At 42.0% G+C, this 21096-nt stretch overlaps 1 protein-coding gene across 3 annotated transcripts in view; it reads left to right on the forward strand.

Moving 5' to 3' along the window:
* Positions 1–233: 233 nt before the first annotated feature.
* Positions 234–21096, forward strand: part of SH3PXD2A (SH3 and PX domains 2A) — a 320633-nt gene continuing 299770 nt past the window's right edge. For 2 of the 3 annotated variants that reach the window (XM_060768323.2, XM_060768324.2), the window contains exon 1: positions 235–959. In XM_060768323.2, the coding sequence (XP_060624306.1) occupies positions 888–959 (72 nt within the window). In that variant the 5' untranslated portion in view covers positions 235–887. Of the gene's footprint in view, positions 960–21096 lie in introns of all 3 variants that reach the window. The other variant, XM_060768325.2, reaches the window with a different exon arrangement.

Consider the following 21096-nt stretch of genomic DNA (forward strand, 5'->3'; position numbering starts at 1 on the left):
TTAGAAGTCCCGGGGAGCTTTTCTTTGGCGCGCAAAGCGGACGCTTCTGTCCGGCCTGAAACGAGGCCCTGGTAGCCAGGGAGGGGGCTTTCCAGAGGCGGGAGGCATCCCTTCTTGCCCTCGGGCTTCCTTGCCAATCTCCTCAGGCTCCCCGCGGGCAGGAGGCGCTGAGGGGGAGGAGCCGGGCTGGAGGGGGGCTTCCCTAGGAGTGCCCAGCCCCGGGAGAGAAAGAAAGAAAGAGAGGGGAGACCCGGCTTTCTCCTTCCCTCCGCTCCTCCTCCTTGAAGTCCAGCCCCTCGCCTGGTCCGGCGAAGAGGCGAGCGAGGAGAAGGAGCCCCTCGCCCTGCCTTGCCTTTGCCTCCTTCCTTCCTTCCCTTCAAGCAGCAGAAACAGCAGCAGCTGCACCAAGGAGCGTTGCCAAAGGCTTCTCTAAGGAAGCTGAAGATCAAACAGCCCAGCATTGGAAGGGAAGGGAAAAGGAAGGAGGGAGGCAGGGGGGAAGCGAAGGCAGGCAGGCATCTCCAGAGAAAGAGACACATAAACAAACACAACAAACACTCCGGGAACTAACTGCCTGAGGGGACTGACTCCATTCCCTCGCGCTTCCCCTCAACGCAGTCCTAGGCTTCTCTTGGAAGGGACTCTGCAAGGACTTCGCCGGCATGCCTGCAGCGCCGGGAGACATTCTCCCCTTTGATACAAACCCTGCCTATTGAAAGCTCGCCTTCTGCAAAGATCTGCAAAGTTTGGGGTTGTCCTATCTCCACCGGAGCAGGAAAGCAAAGGCGGGGGCGAGGAGGCACCCCAGGAAATCCTTCTGGAGGAATACATCCAAGGATACATCTGGACGGAGTGTGCGTTTCCTGGTTTTCCTGGACGGGACCAAGATGCTGTCCTACAGCGTCCTGGATGCTAACGTGGTGGACGTGGAGAAAAGGAGAAGCCCTTCCAAGCATTATGTGAGTAGAGGGGAGCCATCAAACAATCAGCATCATCACTGGGTTGTTGTGGGTTTTTCAGGCAATGTTCTGGAAGCATTCTTTCCTGACGTTTCGCCTCCATCTATGGCAGGTATCTTCAGAGGTTGTGAGGTCTGCTGGAAACTAGGAAAACTAAGAAACTGCAGATATATAAACTACATTTTTCTAGTTTCCAACAGACCTCACAACTTCTGAGGATGCCTGCCATAGATGTAGACAAAATGTCAGGAGAGAATGCTTCTGGAACATGGCCATATAGCCTGAAAAACCTACAACAACCCAGTGATTCTGGCCATGAAAGCCTTCGACAGTACAAATAATCAAAATCGTTGCACAATATTGCCATGCTCTAGAAGCATTCTCTCCTGACGTTTCGCCTGCATCTATGGCAGGCATCATCAGAGATTGAGAGGTCTGTTGGAAACTAGGAAAATGGGGTGTATATATCTGCAGTTTCCTAGTTTCCTGACATTTCGCCTGCATCTATGGCAGGTATCCTCAGAAGATGCCTGTCATAGATCATCAAACTACAAGCAAGGAGATTTCAAACTACAAGAAAGGAGGTTCCATCTGAACATCAGGAAGAAGTTCCTGACTGTGAGAGGTGTTCAGCAGTGGAACTCTCTGCCCCGGGTTGTGATGGAGGCTCCTTCTTTGGAGGCTTTTGAACAGAGGCTGGGTGGCCATGTGTCGGGGGTTCTTTGAATGCAATTTTCCTGCTTCTTGACAGGGGGTTGGACTGGATGGCCCATGAAGTCTCTTCCAACTCTATGGTTCTATGATTTTATGAAGAGTCTTGTTGGAAACTAGGAAACTGCAGATATATAAATTTTCCTAGCTTCCAACAGACCTCACAACCTCTGAGGATGCTTGCCATAGATGCAGGCGAAACATCAGGAGAGAATGCTTCTGGAACATGGCCATATAGCGCGATAAACCTACAACAACCCAATTATTCCGGCCATGAAAGCCTTCGACAATACAAATAATCATAATCATTGGGCTGGTGTAGGTTTTTTAGGCTATATTGGAAAAATAGGAAACTGCAGATATATAAACCCAATTTTCCTAGTTTCCAACAGACCTCACAACCTCTGAGGATGCCTGCCACAAATGCAGGCAAAACGTCAGGAGAGAATGCTTCTAGAACATTGCCATATAGCCCGACAAACCTACAACAACCCAGTGATTCTGGTCATGAAAGCCTTTGATCATAATCGTAATCATAAGATGCATGCCATGGCAGGGGAGAGGGGTATCTCCCTTGAAGCTTTTCTGGTGGGACTGAAGGCTGCAAGTGCCAAAGAGATCTTTTGAGAATGGGGAAGGTGGGAGGAAGTACTTTATTTTATCCTTTTCCCCAGTCCCAGACCTCTTGGCATAGTGTGATGGTAACGCTTGACAAGCCTCAGAGGAAAGCAAGAGCAAACCCCCTCTGAGCCAATTCTGCCAAGTGATGCCTTCACCTTCGGGTTGTCACAATTCAGAAAGGACTTGAAGGCACACAAATCAAAAGCACAGCAGCTTTGGCAAGTGATGTCACCATCCCTGTCCCTTGAGAATGCGCTTGTGTGTAATCAATAACAACAACAAAGCCTCGTGACACCTTCCATTGGAGATTGGTGCATTTATGATGACATAACTTGCAACTGGCATTGGTGGCTTTCTCAAGTGCAGACAGTGCCTGCAACTCATATGTTTGACTATTTAAAGAGCCCCAAGATACAGGGTTGATGTGAGTTTTCTGGCCTGTATGGCCATGTTCCAGAAACATTCTCTCCTGACGTTTCACCCACATCTATGGCAAGCATGCCTAGAGGTTGTGAGTTCTGTTGGAAACTAGGCAAGTGTGGTATATATATATGTGGAATGCCCAGGGTGGGAAACAAACTCTTACCAGTTTGAGGCAGGTGTGAATGTTGCAATTGGCCACCTTGATCAGCATTGAATGGACTTGCAGTTTCAAAGCCTGGATGCTGCCTACCTGGGGGAATCCTTTGTTGGGAGTTGTTAAAGGTAAAGGTTTCCCCTAATATAATGTCTAGTTGTGTCTGAATCTGGGGAGTGGTGCTCATCCCCATTTATAAGCCGAAAAGCTGCCGTTGTCTGTAGACACCTCCAAGGCCATGTGGCCAGATTGACTGCATGGAGCACCGTGCCCTTCCCGCCAGTCCGGTACCTATTGATCTACTCACATTACATGTTTTCAAACTTCTAGTTGTTAGCTGGCCCTGATTATGTCATGTCTGGAAGTCTTCTGTTTTCTGAGTGTTCTTCTTTATTTACTGTCCTGATTTCAGAGTTTTTAAAATACTGGTAGTCAGATTTTGTTCATTTTCATTGTTTTTTCCTTTCTGTTGAAATTGTCCACATGCCTGTGGATTTCAGTGGCTTCTCTGTGTAGTTTGACATGGTAGTTGTGAGAGTGCTCCAGCATTTCTGTGTTCTCAAATAATATGCTGTGTCCAGGTTGGATACCTGCTATAGATGCACATGAAATGTCAGGAGAGAATACTTCTGGAACAAGGACATACAGCCTGGAAATATGACAACAGCCTAGTGATTCTGGCCATGAAAGCCTTCGACAACACAGCTCCAAATTTTATTTGGAGATTGAATTATGTGTGTGAGAGAGCTCATGAGTTGAGCACCAAAACTGAACCAAGTTTCTGTGTGAGGCAAGTGATTTTCCTAGGCAGTTTCAAAGGACAGACAAAAAAGATACCCTGTGACTGAATTATGCAAGTGGCACTGTCAGCCGCATTGAATAATCCTGTCCCAAATAAAGGATCTCTGTCATAACAGGACGTTTTTCCTGATTTCTGTTCTGCATTTAGTGGCACAGTAAGATTTGATGCAGGAAAGTGGACTAGACTGGATGATGTACTGAGCAGCACTGTGTTTGGCATGGCAGTGCCCATTTAATATTCAGGCACAAGAATGCTGTCCTCTAGTCAAATTGGCTGACCATTATTTGCTCTTCCTGTATACAGTGAGGCACATCTGGGCCATCTGGGTTTCCTTGATGCAGCTTATTATTTGGGACTTGATGGACAACAAGATTTCATCTGTTCTCTGAGACGCATATTAATAGCTGTGTCCTTGCATTTTCTGAACGACCACTTGAGCCTTACAGATTTGAAAAGAATTTCCCTTTGGAGCGAATCCAGATATTGGTGTAAGGACATTGCCACTCTCTTAAGTGGGTGTCTTGGTTTCCTTGTCATCCTTTATTGGCAAATTGTCATGGCTTGACTTCTTCATTGAAGACCCAGCCAGTGACCCTGCGTGAACCCTCGTATTCTCTATAGCTTTGCCAGTTCAATCAATGTGCGATGCTTGTTACACTCCTGTGACAGACATTATATCAGTGCCGCAACCCCTTAGTACACTTCCTCATGTTGTGGATGTATTTTCATTCAATGGACCAAATTTGGCACAAATACCCGATATGCCCAAATTTGAATACTGGTGGCGTTGGGGGGGGGGGGGAGGGGGGATTGATTTTGTTATTTGGGAGTTGTAGTTGCTGGGATTTATAGTTAACCTACAACCAAAGAGCATTCTGAACTCCACTAACAATGGAATTGAACCAGACTTGGCTCACAGAACTCCCATGGCCAACAGAAAATACTGCAAAGGGTTTGGTGGGCACTGACCTTGAGTTTTGGAGTTGTAGTTTACCTACATCCAGAAAGCACTGTGGACTCAAAAAATGATGGATCTGGACCAAAGTTGGCATGAACACTCAGTATGCCCACCAACGATATAATTGGGCCAAACTTCCCATAGTGAACCCCCATGACCAACAGAAAATACAGTGTTTTCTGATGGTCTTTGATGACCCCTGTTACACCCCCTTGCGACCCTCCCCCAGGGGTACCAACCCCCAGGTTGAGAAATGCTGCATTATATGAACAAGTACCCATGGAGGAAATAGAGCTGGTGCTATCTGTAGGCCAAATGAAGTGACTGCCTGAGGCAGCAGATTTTTGGGTATTATACAAGAGAAGCAAATTGTCACTTGTTTCATTATAGCTTCTACTGTCAGGAAAAGGAAAAGATGTTTGCCAGAATGTCAGTGTCATGTGCTCAAAGAACTGTCCTGGCTTTGGGTACCATGCATCTCGACTTGGCTCAGTTGATCTTTGGCCATTTTGGCCAGTTAGAATAGCACTAGTCATTGTGTTACATTCAGATCTTGGCTTTACAAGCTCCTGCCAGCCATGAGGGAAGTTATGTTGTCTTCTATAAACAACCTCAAAGGTGCTGATCAGGTCCAGTCCCTTTATGAAGATGAGTAGGACAGAGATGAAGTTGGGAATTGGTATTTAATTGGTGCAAAGACATTTCCCCATTATTTACAAAGGGTCTAGTTTATTAATGTATTAATTTATTTATAAACTGTTTATATTTGAAGATGTAAGCTGAGTCATAAAATAGAAAATGCAATGTTTACATTGTTCATAAAGTAGATGGTAGATTGGAACGCATAGGGAATGCTTGCAAAAAAGAAGGAAATAATCAGAACGTATCAATAAATAATAGTTGTTAGAGCTTGTCTGATACTGGGGAAAGAATTCAGAGATGTAGTTATGCTAGTCTGGAATAAGTAAGGGTAAAGGTTTTCCCTTTGCCTTAAATCTAGTCTTGTCCAACTCTGCATTTATAAGCCGAAGAGCTGGCATTGTCCTTAGACACCTCCAGGGTCATGTGGTCAGCATGACTGCATGGAGTGCCATTACCTTCCCATTGAAGCAGTGCCTATTGATGTACTCACATTTGCATGTTTTCAAACTGCTAGGTTGGCAGAAGCTGGAGCTAACAGTGGGAGCTCACCCCACTCCCTGGATTCAAACCACTGATCTTTTGGTCAGCAAGTTCAGCAGCTCAACAGTTTAACCCACTGTACCACCAGGGCTCTGGAGTATTTGTATGCAAAGGGATTTTGTAGCACTTTAGTGACTAACTGAGGCAATGCATTTTGGAGAATAAGATGCATTGGAAGAGAGTAGACTCTGTGAAAGCTTATGTTAGTAACTTCATTTTCTCAGTCTCGAAGGTGGTACAAGATTCCTTTGCATATTGAGAGATGTGTATACGTTGGGTTTCAGGAGTTTGTTGCACCATCAGAAGATCTTCTCTAGATGCCCTCAGGTGTGAATTGTGTCTACAAAGGAATTAACCAGGTCATTTAAGGCATTATACCATCAGAAGTTTTAACTCTGATCCAGAAGCTAATAGGCAGCCAGTACAATTCATTTAGCAGAATGGTTATGTTTTGAGAAGGCAAAACCCTTACCAAATCATTATGTCCCTGCTCCAAATTTTATCATAGCCTTAAGAGCAGTGCCACATAGGGCATTCTGTGTTAGTCTAGCTCTGAGTTTGCCAATATTTGAACCACTGTTTTCTAGAGCAAGAGTGCCTTTGCTGTCATGCCAGTCAAAGTTACCAAAAGGCTACCAAGCCATTAAGACCATCTGGACGATCAGCAACAAAGATGAATCGAAGCTGTGCACTTGCTTCTTTTGAAGGAATAAATCTTTGTAGGTTTCCTGTTTCTCAAACTTAGGAACCACTAACTCAGAATGCCTACAATTCAGACTCAGGCTTTTTGCTGACATCCAACAACTGTGATGTTCAGGACTTATGCAATGACAGGTGACTCAAGATGCAGCAGTGGAACAGTGCTTGGTCTTAACAGCATAGCAATGCTACTTTTCCTCGGTGTCTCCTCATGACTATTCCCAGTGGCTTTAAACAAGACAGTGTTGGGGTACAGTTCTTTGAAGCTATCAGCCCTCAGTTGTCCAGGCACCTTGAAAAAGTGAGATCAATATGTGCTCCTATTCAACAGTGAGGTAGTTTTTTCTGTGTCAGGAGTGACTTGAGAATCTGCAAATCGCTTCTGGTGTGAGAGAAATGGCAATCTGCAAGGACATTGCCCAGGGGACGCCCGGATGTTTTACCATCCTGTGGGAGGTTTCTCTCATGTCCCAACACAAGAAGCTGGAGCAGACAGATGGGAGCTCACTCCACGCCGGATTCGGACCATCAACCTTTTGGTCAGCAGTCCTGCCGACACAAGGGTTTAATCCATTGTGCCATCAGGGGCTCAGTGAGGAAGTGTGATGCGCTGATTTGATCATTGAACCTAAGATTTCAGGAGACCAAGGTTCAAATCTGTAGTCAGCTGTGGAAAACTGCTGGTGACCTTGGGCAATCTACACTCTCTCAGCCTCAGAAGGAAGCCAAACCTCCTCTGAAATTAAACTTACTAAGAAAAAAAGCGATGAGAAGCTCTCCATAAATTGGAATAAACATAAAGCCACATAAGAATTCAGTGTTATGAAAAAGGATACAAAAATGCATTGCAGATACAGAATATTCAATGGTAAATGACAGAGATTGATTGCCCAGTTGGAATAGAAGTAGAAAACAATATTTGGTCAGAAAATAACTCAAAACTGAGACAGATCACAGTCAATAAGCACTAGTCTCAAGAAGTATCTAAGCCTTTTATTTCAGTTATGTAATTCTTTGATCGATAGTGTCAAGGGAGTAGCTGTTTGAGGATGATGCGCCTGCACTGCAGAATGGCTTAAACATACGTACTTCTGTAGCTGCATTCAATCTGCATTCCTGTGTGCACTTACATCAGAGTATCCACCACAAGACTGTCCTGCAGGAGTGTGTTGTGTGTCCTAGAAAGGGAGAACAAAGCTTATCAATGTCGATTCTGTGTTATCACAAATGATTGATCTGCCAATTATCATTGATTTCACTGTTTCCTTATAACCCGCAGCCTTAGTACATGGGCAGAGGAACTTGTGATTCTTCAGATATTGTAGGTTTCTAAGGCCCCTTCTGTACTGCTCTATATCCCAGGATCTGACCCCAGATTATCTGGTTTTCACTGGATTATATAAGTCTCCACTGCCAGATAATCCAGTTCAAAGCAGATAGTTGGATTTTATCTGGCAGTGTAGATGTGGCCTAAGTCCAAACAGTTCCTGTAAAACTTCCTGGCAACAAAGGATGGGGAGACTGTTGTTCATGAACATCCCACTGTCCAATGGTTCCCCATCCCTGTTCTGTTTGAACTGGCTTTTAGCACTTTCACTTTCTATAGCAGCGCTTCTCAACCTGGGTGTCAGGACCCCCGAGGGAGTTGCGTGGAGGGTGTTAGGGGAGTTGCCAAAGATCATCAGAAAACTATTTACTGTTGGTCATGGGGGTTCTGTGTGGGAATTTTGACCCAATTCTATTATTGGTGAAGTTCAGAATGCTCTTTGATTGTACGTGAACTATAAATCTCAGCAACTAAACTCCCAAATGTCAAGGTATATATTTCCAAACTCCACTAGTGTTCACATTTGGGCATATTGAGTATTCGTGCCAAGTTTGGCCCAGATTCATCATTGTTTGAGTCCACAGTGCTCTCTGGCTGTAGGTGAACTACAACTCCAAAACTCCAGGTCAATGCCCACCAGACCCTTCCAGTATTTTCTGTTGGTCATGGGAGTTCTGTGTGCCAGGTTTGGTTCCATCTTTGGTGGAGTTCAGAATGCTCTTTGATTGTAGGTGAACTATAAACCTACAACTTCCTAATGACAAAATTGAACCCCCCACAACCCTGCCAGTATTCAAATTTGAACATATCGGGTATTTGGGCCAAATTTGGTCAAGTGAATGAAAATATATCCTGCATGTCATATATTTACATTACAATTCATAACAGTTGCAAAATGCACTTATGAAGTAGCAACGAAAATAATTTTATGGTTGGGGGTTACTGCAACATGACGAACTGTATTAAGGGGTCGTAGCATTAGGAAGGTTGAGAACCAGTGGTCTATAGAGTGGAAATCTTTTTGAACTGTATTATGGCTGGGATACAAAAGCAATGGCAATGGGAAAACTTCTTAAATTTTGTTGAATTACAGAAAATATTTCCAGTTCTTAACAGGTTCATATCACAGAAAATAAGTGGCTGGTTCTGTTGTATTTGGTTGTGGGTGACTGTTTAATTTTGCTCTGTACCTTTGGGGATTTTTAAAAAGAAGCAAAATGCAAATACTTTCCCTTTGTAAAATGAGCGAGCTGTCCTACCATTAGGAACATACCAGTAATTGGATCTAGCTATATATCTTTGAATTATTTGGCAACAAGGAGCCCCCGGTGGTGCAGTGGGTTAAAGCCATGTGTTGGCAGGACTGAAGACTGACAGGTCGCAGGTTCGAATCCAGGGAGAGGCGGATGAGCTCCCTCTATCAGCTCCAGCTCCTCATGCGGGGACATGAGAGAAGCCTCCCACAAGGATGATAAAACATCAAAATCATCCGGGCGTCCCCTAGGCAATTGAGACAAATTGGATGCATATACTTCATTGAAATAATATATTGTATGTGATTTTCAGTATTCCAGCATTTTCAAACCCAGTGTAAACAAGTTTAGAACAGGGGCAGCACCGTAGCAGAATAACCATCCTTTCCTGGGTTAGCCTGAGGAGTAGCAACTTATTCTTTATAACAATATGAAAACTGAACTGTTTAAAAATTCTTCAGCTGCAAAAGGATTCTGATTTTATGGTTATAAGGATTACAAGAGCTCTGCCATCCATAATGCGGTCATGCAGTACTAACTTTAGACTTGCTCTGCTGAAAATGTTCCCTGCTTCTACATGAATTAATTAACACTGCTGCCGCTTAATTGGAGCCTCTCATTCTCATTCTCCTCTTCTCCTTTTTGTTCCCTGGAGGATGCCCTTTGATCCTCTAGACCGCTGCCGGGTTGTCTGATCTATCAGATCAATATTGGCTGCCTCTATTCATCCAAGGATATGTCCATGTGCAATGTTCAACCTGATATTTACGATGCATCTTGAGAATGGGTGATCAAAACCCATCCACAGCCTCTAGGCTAATGCAATGTGTGCCTTTTCCTCATTTTTATATGTTAGCACTGGCTAAGTGAATCCAGCTGCCATTATAATACGCATTATTCCCTACTTTTCCCTTAGGTCTTTTTCATGTGCTTTGTTCAGTCTCATTTTAAAAAACTCACTATTGTCATAAGTAAGGCTTGCATTTGGCCTGTGTGAGAAAAGAAAAATCTGTGACATTTTCCATCCAAGGTCAACATTGCAGGGGGTTAGTTTCAGCATGTTGATTCCTCGCTGTTACCTCTCACTTTCCTTCAGATATTTGGAAGTATATGTTTGGGAGCAGCATGCTCAAATATTTGTGCATATGCTGTATTTATTTATTTATTTACTTACTTATTTACTTACGACATTTCTACCCCACCTTTCTCACCCTGGAGGGGACTAAAGGTGGCTTTACATACAGGCATTGATTCGATGCCTTAAAACACAATGTACACTTAAATAAATATTAAAATTAAATTAAAAATACATTAAAACAATTAAAACATTTAAAAACAATACATTCAGTGTTAAACACATAATCCATGAGCGTAATATGGGCTGTTCAAATGGTGATTGGACATTGTTCCAAGTCTATCTATTGCAATAGTTCTCTAAAAGCTTGGTCACAAGCCATGTTTTCACTCTCTTGCAGAAGGTTAGGGGGGAGGAGGTTGATCTACCATCCCTGAGGAGGGAGCTCTACAACCGAGGGGCCACCACTGAGAAGGCCCTGTCTCTCATCTCTGCCAATTGTGCCTGCGAGGGAGGCAGGACTTAGAGCAGGGCCTATCCAGATGATCTTAAACTCTACGGTGGTTCATAGAGATACATTTGGACAGATAAGCTGGGCCAGAACCGTTTAGGACTTTATAGCCTAAAGCCAGGACTTTGAATTGTGCTCAGTAGCAGATTGGCAGCTGGTGGAGCTGACATAACAGAGTTCAGCAATACCCACCAAAATTATAAATTGGGTTCCAGAATTCCTGGAGATAAGTGAGACATCACCTACCCTGTAATAGCTTAAGGGTGTCTAATAGCTTCTGTGTTCCTCTCCTCTCCTTATCTTGTTGCTTCATCTTCAGATTGCAATATCTTTAGCACAAGCCTTTTTCCTAATGTTGCAAAGTGCATCCTAGATCGTTTCAAAAATTGACAAGCCATTCTCTATTCACAGACTTCACTTGGTCGTGGAAATAGCAGAAGTCCCCAATCAGTTTCCACCTGCAGCCTCTGAATCCCTCCCAGATTTGCTCTGGAGGTTTGGAAAATACTCAACAACATTATAGGCAGTATCAAATAAACTATATGAAAAGAAGGGAAGGAAATAGGGAAGAAGTCCCATGGGTTGTTGTTGTATTGCTTCAACTCATTTCTAACATATAGCTTCCCTAAAAGAAATGTCGTAGGAATTTCTTGTTAGAATTTGCTCAGAGAAGATTTGCCAATGCCTCCTGAGGCTGAGAGATCATGACTTGAACAAGCAAGAGCACTCAGTTCATTTCAATGGCCAGGTGATGTTTTGATCCCTGGTCTCCCAGTGTCCAAGTCCAACACTCAACTGCTGTGTCTTCATGGGACATTTAAGACTCTGGTTTATTTTAGCATGAGCATTTATTAAGATACACTGATGGAATACAATTGCCAAGCTTCAGGCAGAAATGTGTTTATACAGGAAACTTGACTATTGTACTTCATCAGGGCATCAGAGGAAGTGGATGGTAATGCATGTTAGTTTATATTAAACTAAATATTTAAGATTTTAAGAATGGTATTTGAAGTATCAAAGGAACTGGAGTTCAGTAATTGTTCAGTGGCATTTACCGTATCCCTTTGCTCTCTGGGAAGAAATACGTATTCATAGTTTCACAGTTACTTTTGGATTAAAGGTTCCAAAATACCCCAATCCTAGCAGCCATTCTGGAAGTTATAACTTCTCCTGGCCCCACATTTATTCATACATGCTATCTGTGTGTTTAAAACACAGTTATAGGTAAGATTAATTACATTGTACATTCATTTGAATCCCAACTGGTTATTTATTATTTATCGTATTAGAGGTGAACTGAGGATACAGCTAGAATTATTTGAAAACACAAAGTTTACTAAATTCTAACTAGTATATATAGGAGATAGAGGCAGCCTGAGGTTCATGCAGTGGTGGTCTTGCCAAACCTAAAATTAAAGGTCAAAATACCCAATCGGCACAGATCATGGGCTACAACAAGAGCTTGGGATGCCTTTTAAACAGAAGCATTTGCTGTGGTTCAATTCCCAAACTCCTTGCCTATGTGAAATGTATGATTGCTGTAGCATTTGGTTGGAGACCCCGATGGTGCAGTGGGTTAAACCCTTGTGCTGGCAGGACTGAAGACCGACAGGTCGGAGATTCGAATCCAGGGAGAGTGCAAATGAGCTACCTCTGTCAGTTCCAGCTCCTCATGCGGTAAAACATCAAAACATCCAGGTGTCCCCTGGGCAACATCCTTGCAGATGGCCAATTCTTTCACACCAGAAACAACTTGCAGTTTCTCAAATCACTCCTGACATGAAAAAAAAGCGTTTGGTTTTATCTTCCACGGATGTCTCTACCTCTACCGACAGAAATCTAGCTTCTGGTACAGAAAGAAGAGTAGAAGAAGCATATAGTACATTTCCCAAATACTTTGCCAAGCTTGTTTCCTTCTGTGTGGTAAATTTATCAATTATTTATTGATTTGCCACCTTGAGTCCCCTTTGGGGTTGAGAAGGACAGGGTATAAATATGGTAAATAAATAAACATTTGGCAGATTTTTATCCTGCCGTTTCACTCAATTATGACCTCTTGCTTTAAAATGTATCTATTTTGAAAACTGAAAAATCTCTCCTGAGTAATCCCTACAATAATGCCCACTTAAAAAAATATATTAAAAAATATTTTGTGTACCACCTGAAAACTAAAAACACCAGTTTCCATGTCTTTTTTTACTGTATCTGGTGCTACTATCAATGGAGTTGTTATGCCAGCTTCAGGTAATGACTCTGAGCTGTTGTCATTTGCAGTCTCAAATTGGCTTTCCTATTGAGTAATTATGAGCAAAGTTTAAAATAATACCATTTGATTCCCAGATGTATAGGCTGTCTTGGGAGGAAACAGCTGGCTTTCACACAGTGGATAGGTGTTTCTTTGTCAACAGCCATTTTTATTTTGCTTCCTCTTCACAGCCATATTTCCCCACAAAAGGAAACTGCTTATAGTTGGCAAAGCAGGAACACTGCTGGCTGGAAAGCAGTTTGCAATGCTGTGTTAATGTGTATGTCATCAAATGCTTTGATGTCTCTCCATGGAACTGACTTCTTTTAGCCTCAGGGATCAATTAATGTGTGAACATAGGAAGCTGTCTTATACTGAGTCAGATATTGGGTTTACCCAGACCCATATTGCCAATTGTCAGCAGCTGTTTTCTGCAGTCACAGACCTAGATTTTTCCTAGTCCTGCTATCAAATTTTTCATGTTGTTATTGAAATTTAATCTAGGCCCTTCTACATGCAACACATGTACTTTAGCAGTGAGTTACTGTTTTCCCTCAGGGTAAACTATACCTACTGAAGAGAGTCAAGGCAGAAATGCATATAACTGCAACAGAGAAAAATGTCTTTCTTTTTAAAATTGCAGTGTTGTTTAATAAGTTGAGGTGGCTCCATGCTGTGAAAAGATTCCAAAGACATGGTTATGTTAGTCTGGATCACTATGCAAAGGTATCTTGTAGCATCTTTGAGACTAACTGAGATTATAGCATCTTTGAGACAACCGTGTCACTTTCAGATCAAAATGAAAACTAGATTTACACTCACCTCTCCTAGACTGGAGATATGAAAATGGTCAGGCTGTGAGAAATGACACAGGTTGGTTCCTGTTGGCTGGTAGGTGTTTTTACTTATGATATGTGTACAAAGCACTCTTGCAGCATGTTCACGTGGGTTAGAAGAAAGTAAAATGTGGTTATGTGACCAAGGTTTTGGGCAGCAAAGCTCGTAGTGCAATAAGATAATAACGAATAGAGAATGGACCAGTGGAACGACTACAGATTTGATTTTGGATGGCATGATTTTAATCCTGGTGTTTATTGGTGGGTTTTAATATAAATGTTATTGTATTATTGATGTTTTGTCTTTTATGCTGTATGTCTAAATGTTATTTTATGTTTATGTTTTAATTTGGTTAGGATAATTTATAGTTATATGTTATTGTCTTGCTATTATCTTTTGGTTTTCACATGCATGTACAGCATTGAATTTTGTCTTTATAATGTTGGAAACTGTTTTGAGTACCCTTAGGGCAGTGGTTCTTAACCTGTGAAGACAAAAATCTGGTCCGCGAGCCTCCTTCCTCTTATTTTATTTTATTTTATTTTATTTTCCACACCTTTTACTCTGCTTGTCACTCCTTCTGTGTTGCTGACCAGCCCCATCCCCTTGGATAGATCACATCAGCTCTAGATTATTAAACATGGTTTTCTGTGGATGAGCAGATGGTGACTACTGGATGGCATATGTTCTGTATCAGAAACTAGAGCTGATGTGGTCTATCCCAAATAACCAAACCGAAGTTGCCCAAAAGCCGATTCATAACCGTTTTGGTACTAATGTTGGAGAGTGTACCCTGGTCAAATTGGTCCCTGGTCAAGTGGTTCGTTGTCAAAAACCACTGCCTTAGGGGGAGAAAAGTAGAATATAAATGTAGCAAATAAATAAATAAATAAATACCGTAACCTGATGGCCCTTCCACATAGCCATATAACCCAGAATATTAGTCTTACAATATCTGCTTTGAACTGCCATATATTTCACTTCAAAGCAGAAAATGTGGAACTTTATTCAGCTGTGTGGAAGGGGCCTGGGATATCTGAGTCCACACTGTCATATATTCCAGTTCAAAGCAGAAAATGTGGGACTTTGTGTGGAAGAAGCCTGATTCAGTGCCTTTTCTAGATATCACGGCCAAAGGAAAAGAAGTCTTGCAACAGTTCAGTTCTAACCACTACTTCGTGGTTTTGACCATTGATTGTCACAATTCACCACAAGCCATAGGGTGCATCCAACCTAGGGTGAGAAATCTACCTTATTATTTATTATTTACCGTATTTTTATACCGCCTTTCTCAGCCCAAAGGTGACTCAAGGTGGTTTACAGTTGGCACAATTCGATGCTCCCAACAACATAAAATACAATTAAAAACATTTAGCATATAAATATAAAACCATACAAACCAATAAGAACATAAATCCTCAGCGTCTCCTTACTAAAATCATTTTCCAGTTACATCATCTAGTTGTTCCGTATCTTTGTCTTTGCCTGTTACACTTAAATCATGTTTTCCATATACAGGCAACAATATGGCTTACAATTGCTATAGATTACTCAAACAGATTTTCTATTTTTTATAAACAGAAGAGATGCGTAGCATGTCTGGGTAGAAAACAGGGGGATCAACAGTAAACTACGGGATGTCACATTCCCCTCTATCCATTACTGTTATTTTCCCTGCTCCCCAACTCAAAAGAAAAGGGCACTAAGCTCAACTGATGGAAGTACACTGGAAACTTCACAGCTACTATTAAATGCCTTGGAAGAGGATTGTATTGTAACTAGGTTTTAACTAAAGTTATACATGCCAAAAAGGTCAGTGTTGGACTTGGTCTCAACTAAGTTCACATCTAAGTAGTGCAAGTGTAAAGGTGAGCATAAGGTTAGTTTGCTCACCTTAACATCTGCACAACTTCAATCCGTAACTTTGTTTAGATATCATGGAAAAAAAATGCTAGAATTAGGGCAAAGCTATTCTTTAAAATATCCTCTCTGAAGTGGTTACTAAAGAATGACACACATTTACAGTTTCGAGGTACACTGGGCATGTTCCAGCAGAGTGAAATATGTTGGAACTCTTGGCAGTTACAATAAGAAGATGGAAACAATGAGTCTGCAGTCATGTACATCTTTTCCTTGGAATAAATTTCATTGAACGAATTAAGATGTATTTTTAAGATTAGCTGCCTTGGACTACACTTCAAGCCATTGGAACCAAGAAGGCACAAAAATGATTATCATATTGTAATATCAGGGATGTGTAAGCAGTGCATAGTTAGTGGAATAAATGAATGCATGTGTTTGGGCACTCAAGTCTCCTGTTGACTCAAGACAATCACATGAATGTCATAAAATTTTCTTAGGCAAGGAAATCTTGCCAATTGCTGTTTCTGAAATATAGCCAACAGCACCTAATATTTGTTGGTGGTCTCCCATGCAAATACTATCCAGGTAACCCTGCTTAACCTCTAGGATCTGATGAGATCTGGTCTTCCTTAGTTGGAAAGCAAGCTGTAAGTTGTAAATAGTAGAGATGTTCACGGAATCCATTCCTACTGTTTCTACCATTTCTTAAGTGTCTTCTGTTTCTTTGGAAGCACAAAATGGGAAGTCCTCTCCCCACATGAAAATCTGCTTGACACAAAAGTCTGCTTTTGTGTGCATCCTTGCCTTGGAAAGTGTGTGTGTGTGTGTGTGTGTGGCGGGCTTGCAGGCAGGCAGGTTCAGAGCTTGGCTGCAGGTGTGCTCTGGGCTTGCATGCCCTGCCACACACACATTCTCAGAGAGAGTGGTGGGGTATGTGTGGTGGGGCGTGCAGGCAGGCCCAGAGTGCACCTGCAATTGGGCGCCTTTTGCTCTAGAGTAAGAGGCGCTTGGCAGTAAGCACTGGCAGGTGCACACACTTTCCAGGCCAGCTTGCATGCCCCACCATACGCACACACTCTCTTTCCAAGGAGAGTGTGTGTGTGGCATGGCAAGCAGGCAGGCCCGGAAAGTGCATGAGCCTGCTAAAGCCTACGGCCGAGCGCCTCTTAGTATAGAGTAGAAACAGCAGGTGACAGGTAAGAAGCATGCATGCCGGGAAGGGGAGCCAATGGGTGGGAAGCCCCCCCCCCCATAATGATCTGATTTCCATGGTCCCGAAACCAAAAGAACTGAAAACAAGCCTCCCCATTTCGGGAGGCTCACAAAAAACGGATCAGGGCTCCCATGGAAAGCCGGGACATGAAGCGGGACAAGATTACCACGAATACACATGTGTAGTGAATAGGAATGATGATGTTATACAGAGTTGGAAAGTAGAGTTACTTTAGCTATGTTACATTGTTTTCCTTTTGTAACATAGGAACTTTTTTTTGCAATGGTATTAATATTTGTGGTTGCACTCAACTTAGTACAAATGTTTACCTTTAATGTTAAACAGAGTTATAATAAGCCCAGGCTTTTTCCCTTCCCCTAAGTGAGTGTTTCCTTCCAGCTTGGAATGAAGAAATATTATGGTGAGGATGCTTAGATGTAGAAACTATTTTGAAAGGGGATGCTTGTCTTCTGACCTTAAAAATAAGTTATGTTCCCCAATTAGTACGTGAATTAATGATAATAGCTTGAAATAATCATTCGGCTCTTCAAGTGAGAGTTTAATTAAAGGGTGACCTAGGAAACATGTTTTATATGTGAGGGCAATAGTGTTGAAGCTACTTTATTGCAGCCCAGCACTAACACTGGAACTCAGCTGAAGGATACAAATTTGGGACATGGCAAAGGGAGGGAGGGAGAGGGCATGATTGATCTTCCTCTCCTAGGACATTAATTTAATTTAGAAATTACGCTCCTCCTCAGTTGTATAGCCCAGTCAAAATGAAATTGCTTTATGGACATGCATACAGTTTAAAGTACAACATAAAGCATAGCTTGGTAGATCATTTTCTGTGTTCTAAGCTTTCAGAAAGCACACTCAAAATTTTATGTGGAAACAAGATAACTAAAGCAAGACAGAGTGAAAAAAAGGATTCTGCAAGCGGTGATTACAAGTCTCTTCCTGGCTTCCTTTCCAGCCTGTGGATAGAGTAATAGCAAGCAATCTGAGATTAGATGAATGCCACTTCCTTAACAGATCTAAAGAAGCAGGCTGACAGGGAAGAGGAAGGGAAGAGACAATTAGATCATGGAGGAGTTGCTTTCTGACGTCTGAGCTTACAAACCTAGAGACATCTAAGAGATTTTGTGTAACTGTAGGTTCTTCTTTTTTAATATTATATTTTTGTATGTGTCAAGAGCGACTTGAGAAACTGCAAGTTGCTTCGGGTGTGAGAGAATTGGCCGTCTGCAAGGACATTGCCCAAGTGATGTTTTCATGTTTTACCATCCTTGTGGGAGGATTCTCTCATGTCCCTGCATGTGGAGCTGGAGCTGACAGAGGGAGCTCATCCGCACTTTCACCAGATTTGAACCTGTTACCTGTTGGTCTTCAGTCCTGCCGGCACAAGGGTTTAAGCCATTGTGCCACTGGGGGCTCCTATATTATATTATAAATTGATCGTAGGGAAATGAATGAATGGTGAGGAAACATCCTTCCCCCTTGCCCTAGCTGAAACTCTTGAATGCCAAGAGTTGAGAAACATCATGTGTAATATATGACTTCCAGAGAGCTTGGTTTTGCTCATCTGTTGCGGTGCTTGAAATATGCTCTTTATTCTCAGGGGGCTGGATATGAAGGATAGGCATATAGAGCAATTTTAGATATATAGTGAATGGGAATGCCGTTCTCTATATTGAAGGAATCATAATACAGTAAGAATTCCATAACCGCAGAATTCACAGCCATGGTTTCACATACTCATGCCCAGGAGGAAAATAGACTCTCTAGGAATTTGGTAGGTTCCCCAGCCAATTCTGTGGTATACTTTCTGCAGAAGTATACCACAGAGTTGCATTGGATATAGCAGATTCCTAGAGAGGATGTTTCTCTATGAATCCCTTGGCCCTCCAACACTATGTTGTCCTCAGCCAATAGTCTTGTTATTTAATGGTTTTTGGTCATATCTGGAGTCTTGTGTAACCATGGGCCAGACAGGAACCTATTCACTGTGGATATGAGGGTCTTGCTGTATTGAGTTTTGACTAAGAGCTTATTGAATCCTTGCTAAATGTAACATTTTTACTTTTGATAATGTTTCATCTCTGTTGTAACACACATTTTGGTGCCTCAAAGGTTAGAGTTGTTTCTAGATATATTTGACCTGCTGATTCCAAAAATGACACCAGTCTTCCCCTATCAGTTCTAGTATTTGAGATACAGAACATATGCCATCTACCAGTCTTCATCTGCTTGCCCATAAAAAGTCATGATAACCATATCTAAGGGCCCTTCTACACAACCCTATATCCCATAATATCAAGGCAGGAAATCTCACAATATCTGCTTTGAACTGAGTTATCTGAGCCCACACTCAGATAATGTGGGATTTTCTGACTTGATATTCTGGGATATAGGGTTGTGTGGATGGGCCCTAAGAAATGAGCTGATACAGTCCATCCAATGCAATTTTCTGAAAGTTCCCCCCAAAACCCTAGGAAAGGGCCTTAAAACCAAGGAAAAAATTGGAGGTTGGACTATGTAATATAACAGGATGGGAATACAAAAAGCATATGGGCCATGCGGACTTACTTTAGATTAATTGGAATTTGCTGGTGAATTGTTGGGTGATTGTCACCCAGCTTTAGTTGCAGTGGTCAGCAGTAGTTTTCTAGTCCTAATTCTTTAATGACAGCAAGACTAACAAAAGACTTTTCCCTCAAGCAATATTGCTTGATTCCTGACATGAAGCAGATTACATAGAGTGACCTTTGCCTTGCACTACACAAGCAATGGAGCAAGCATTCAACTCCAACTCTATACAGCCTTTTCTGTTTGGCTCCACTCCCAAGCTACTCTTTCTAGCATTAGGTGGTTGATTTGATTATGATTGTAGACATAACTGTAGATTCCATGAGGTTAGCCATACTTACTTAAAGGCAACTGCTAGTTCTCAGACATTTGCCTTTGATTAAAAGAAAACAGCCTGCCTTACAGCATTGAAGACTTTATTATTAGTGTCTTTGAATCTTGCAATAGGCTGAATTAGCAACAAACAGCCAACTATAGGCATCTTAGGGCCCTTCCACGCAGCCATATAACCCAGAATCTCACAGTATCTGCTTTTAACTGGATTATCTGAGTCCACACAGCCATATATCCCAGTTCAAAGCTGTTAATGTAACATTTTATTCAGCTGTTTGTAATGGTCCTTAGATATTACTATAAGATTTCCCAGGGCCCTTCCAGACAGGCCCTATATCCCATGATATGACCCCAGGCTTTCTGTTTATCCCAGATAAACAGTAAGACTCGTATAATCCAGTTTAAAACAGAAAACCTGGGATCATATCCTTGGATATAGGGCCTGTCTGGAAGGGCTCTCAGTTGTAAATCCTAAGTATCCATAAAGACCATGTGTATCAAAGACAGTATGAAATACATCTGAGTATCTTATAGATCGACTCCAGTTCTATCCAACCTATCTCCGTGCATCATTCAGTTTTAGTTTGATAATTCCAAAACTTTCCCAAGAGGTTTTGTTTGGCTTTTCCACCACTAGAAATAAATAAAAAAACAGCTCTTTGTGAGAAATGAAGGCAATGTTTAGCATCAGAGGCCTGGGAACACAAACGGATGACCTCAAATGAGCAGTCTTCCGCTGACAAGAGCTTGAAGCCAAGTTGACTAGTAAGCCAGGCTTCTGGTAAAATTTAGGCATGCTGCTTTGTCACAAGGCAGGAAATTCAAAGTGGTGGAAATGTGACTGTGAAAAATGTTTTTTTAAATCACGTTTTCAGACAAGCCAAGAGATTGTGAAGTATTATCACTGGGATGGAGCCAGTCCTTGCTGGAGACTCTCCAGGAGTTTGAGGTCACTAGTGAGTCTGACAAAACGTCAGCTGTAGTACGTTCCCATGTCTCCTCCATCACTCTTACTTTTGCAATGTTAGTGGAATGAGCTTTAGATGTGTTGGTGATTACCAGGAAAAAAGATCTGATCCAAATCTGGACTGTCACACATTCTGCTTTGAATTAAATCTCCTCAACAGCCTATTAGATAATATCCAAAATTGTATATGCACAGAAATACATAACTTGGACTAAGAATTTTAACATCAGTATTTCTGGCTATAAAACAGATTTCCATGCAGGATGATCACAGGATTTATTTATTTAGCTCAATGTGTATGATTCTCCATAGAGTACAGTGCACCTTTTGTATCCTATGAGGTTTGGCTCTAGGACCCCTACAGATACCAA

The sequence above is a fragment of the Anolis sagrei genome, chromosome 3, assembly GCF_037176765.1.
Source record: "Anolis sagrei isolate rAnoSag1 chromosome 3, rAnoSag1.mat, whole genome shotgun sequence".
In the NCBI taxonomy this organism is placed as follows: domain Eukaryota; kingdom Metazoa; phylum Chordata; class Lepidosauria; order Squamata; family Dactyloidae; genus Anolis; species Anolis sagrei.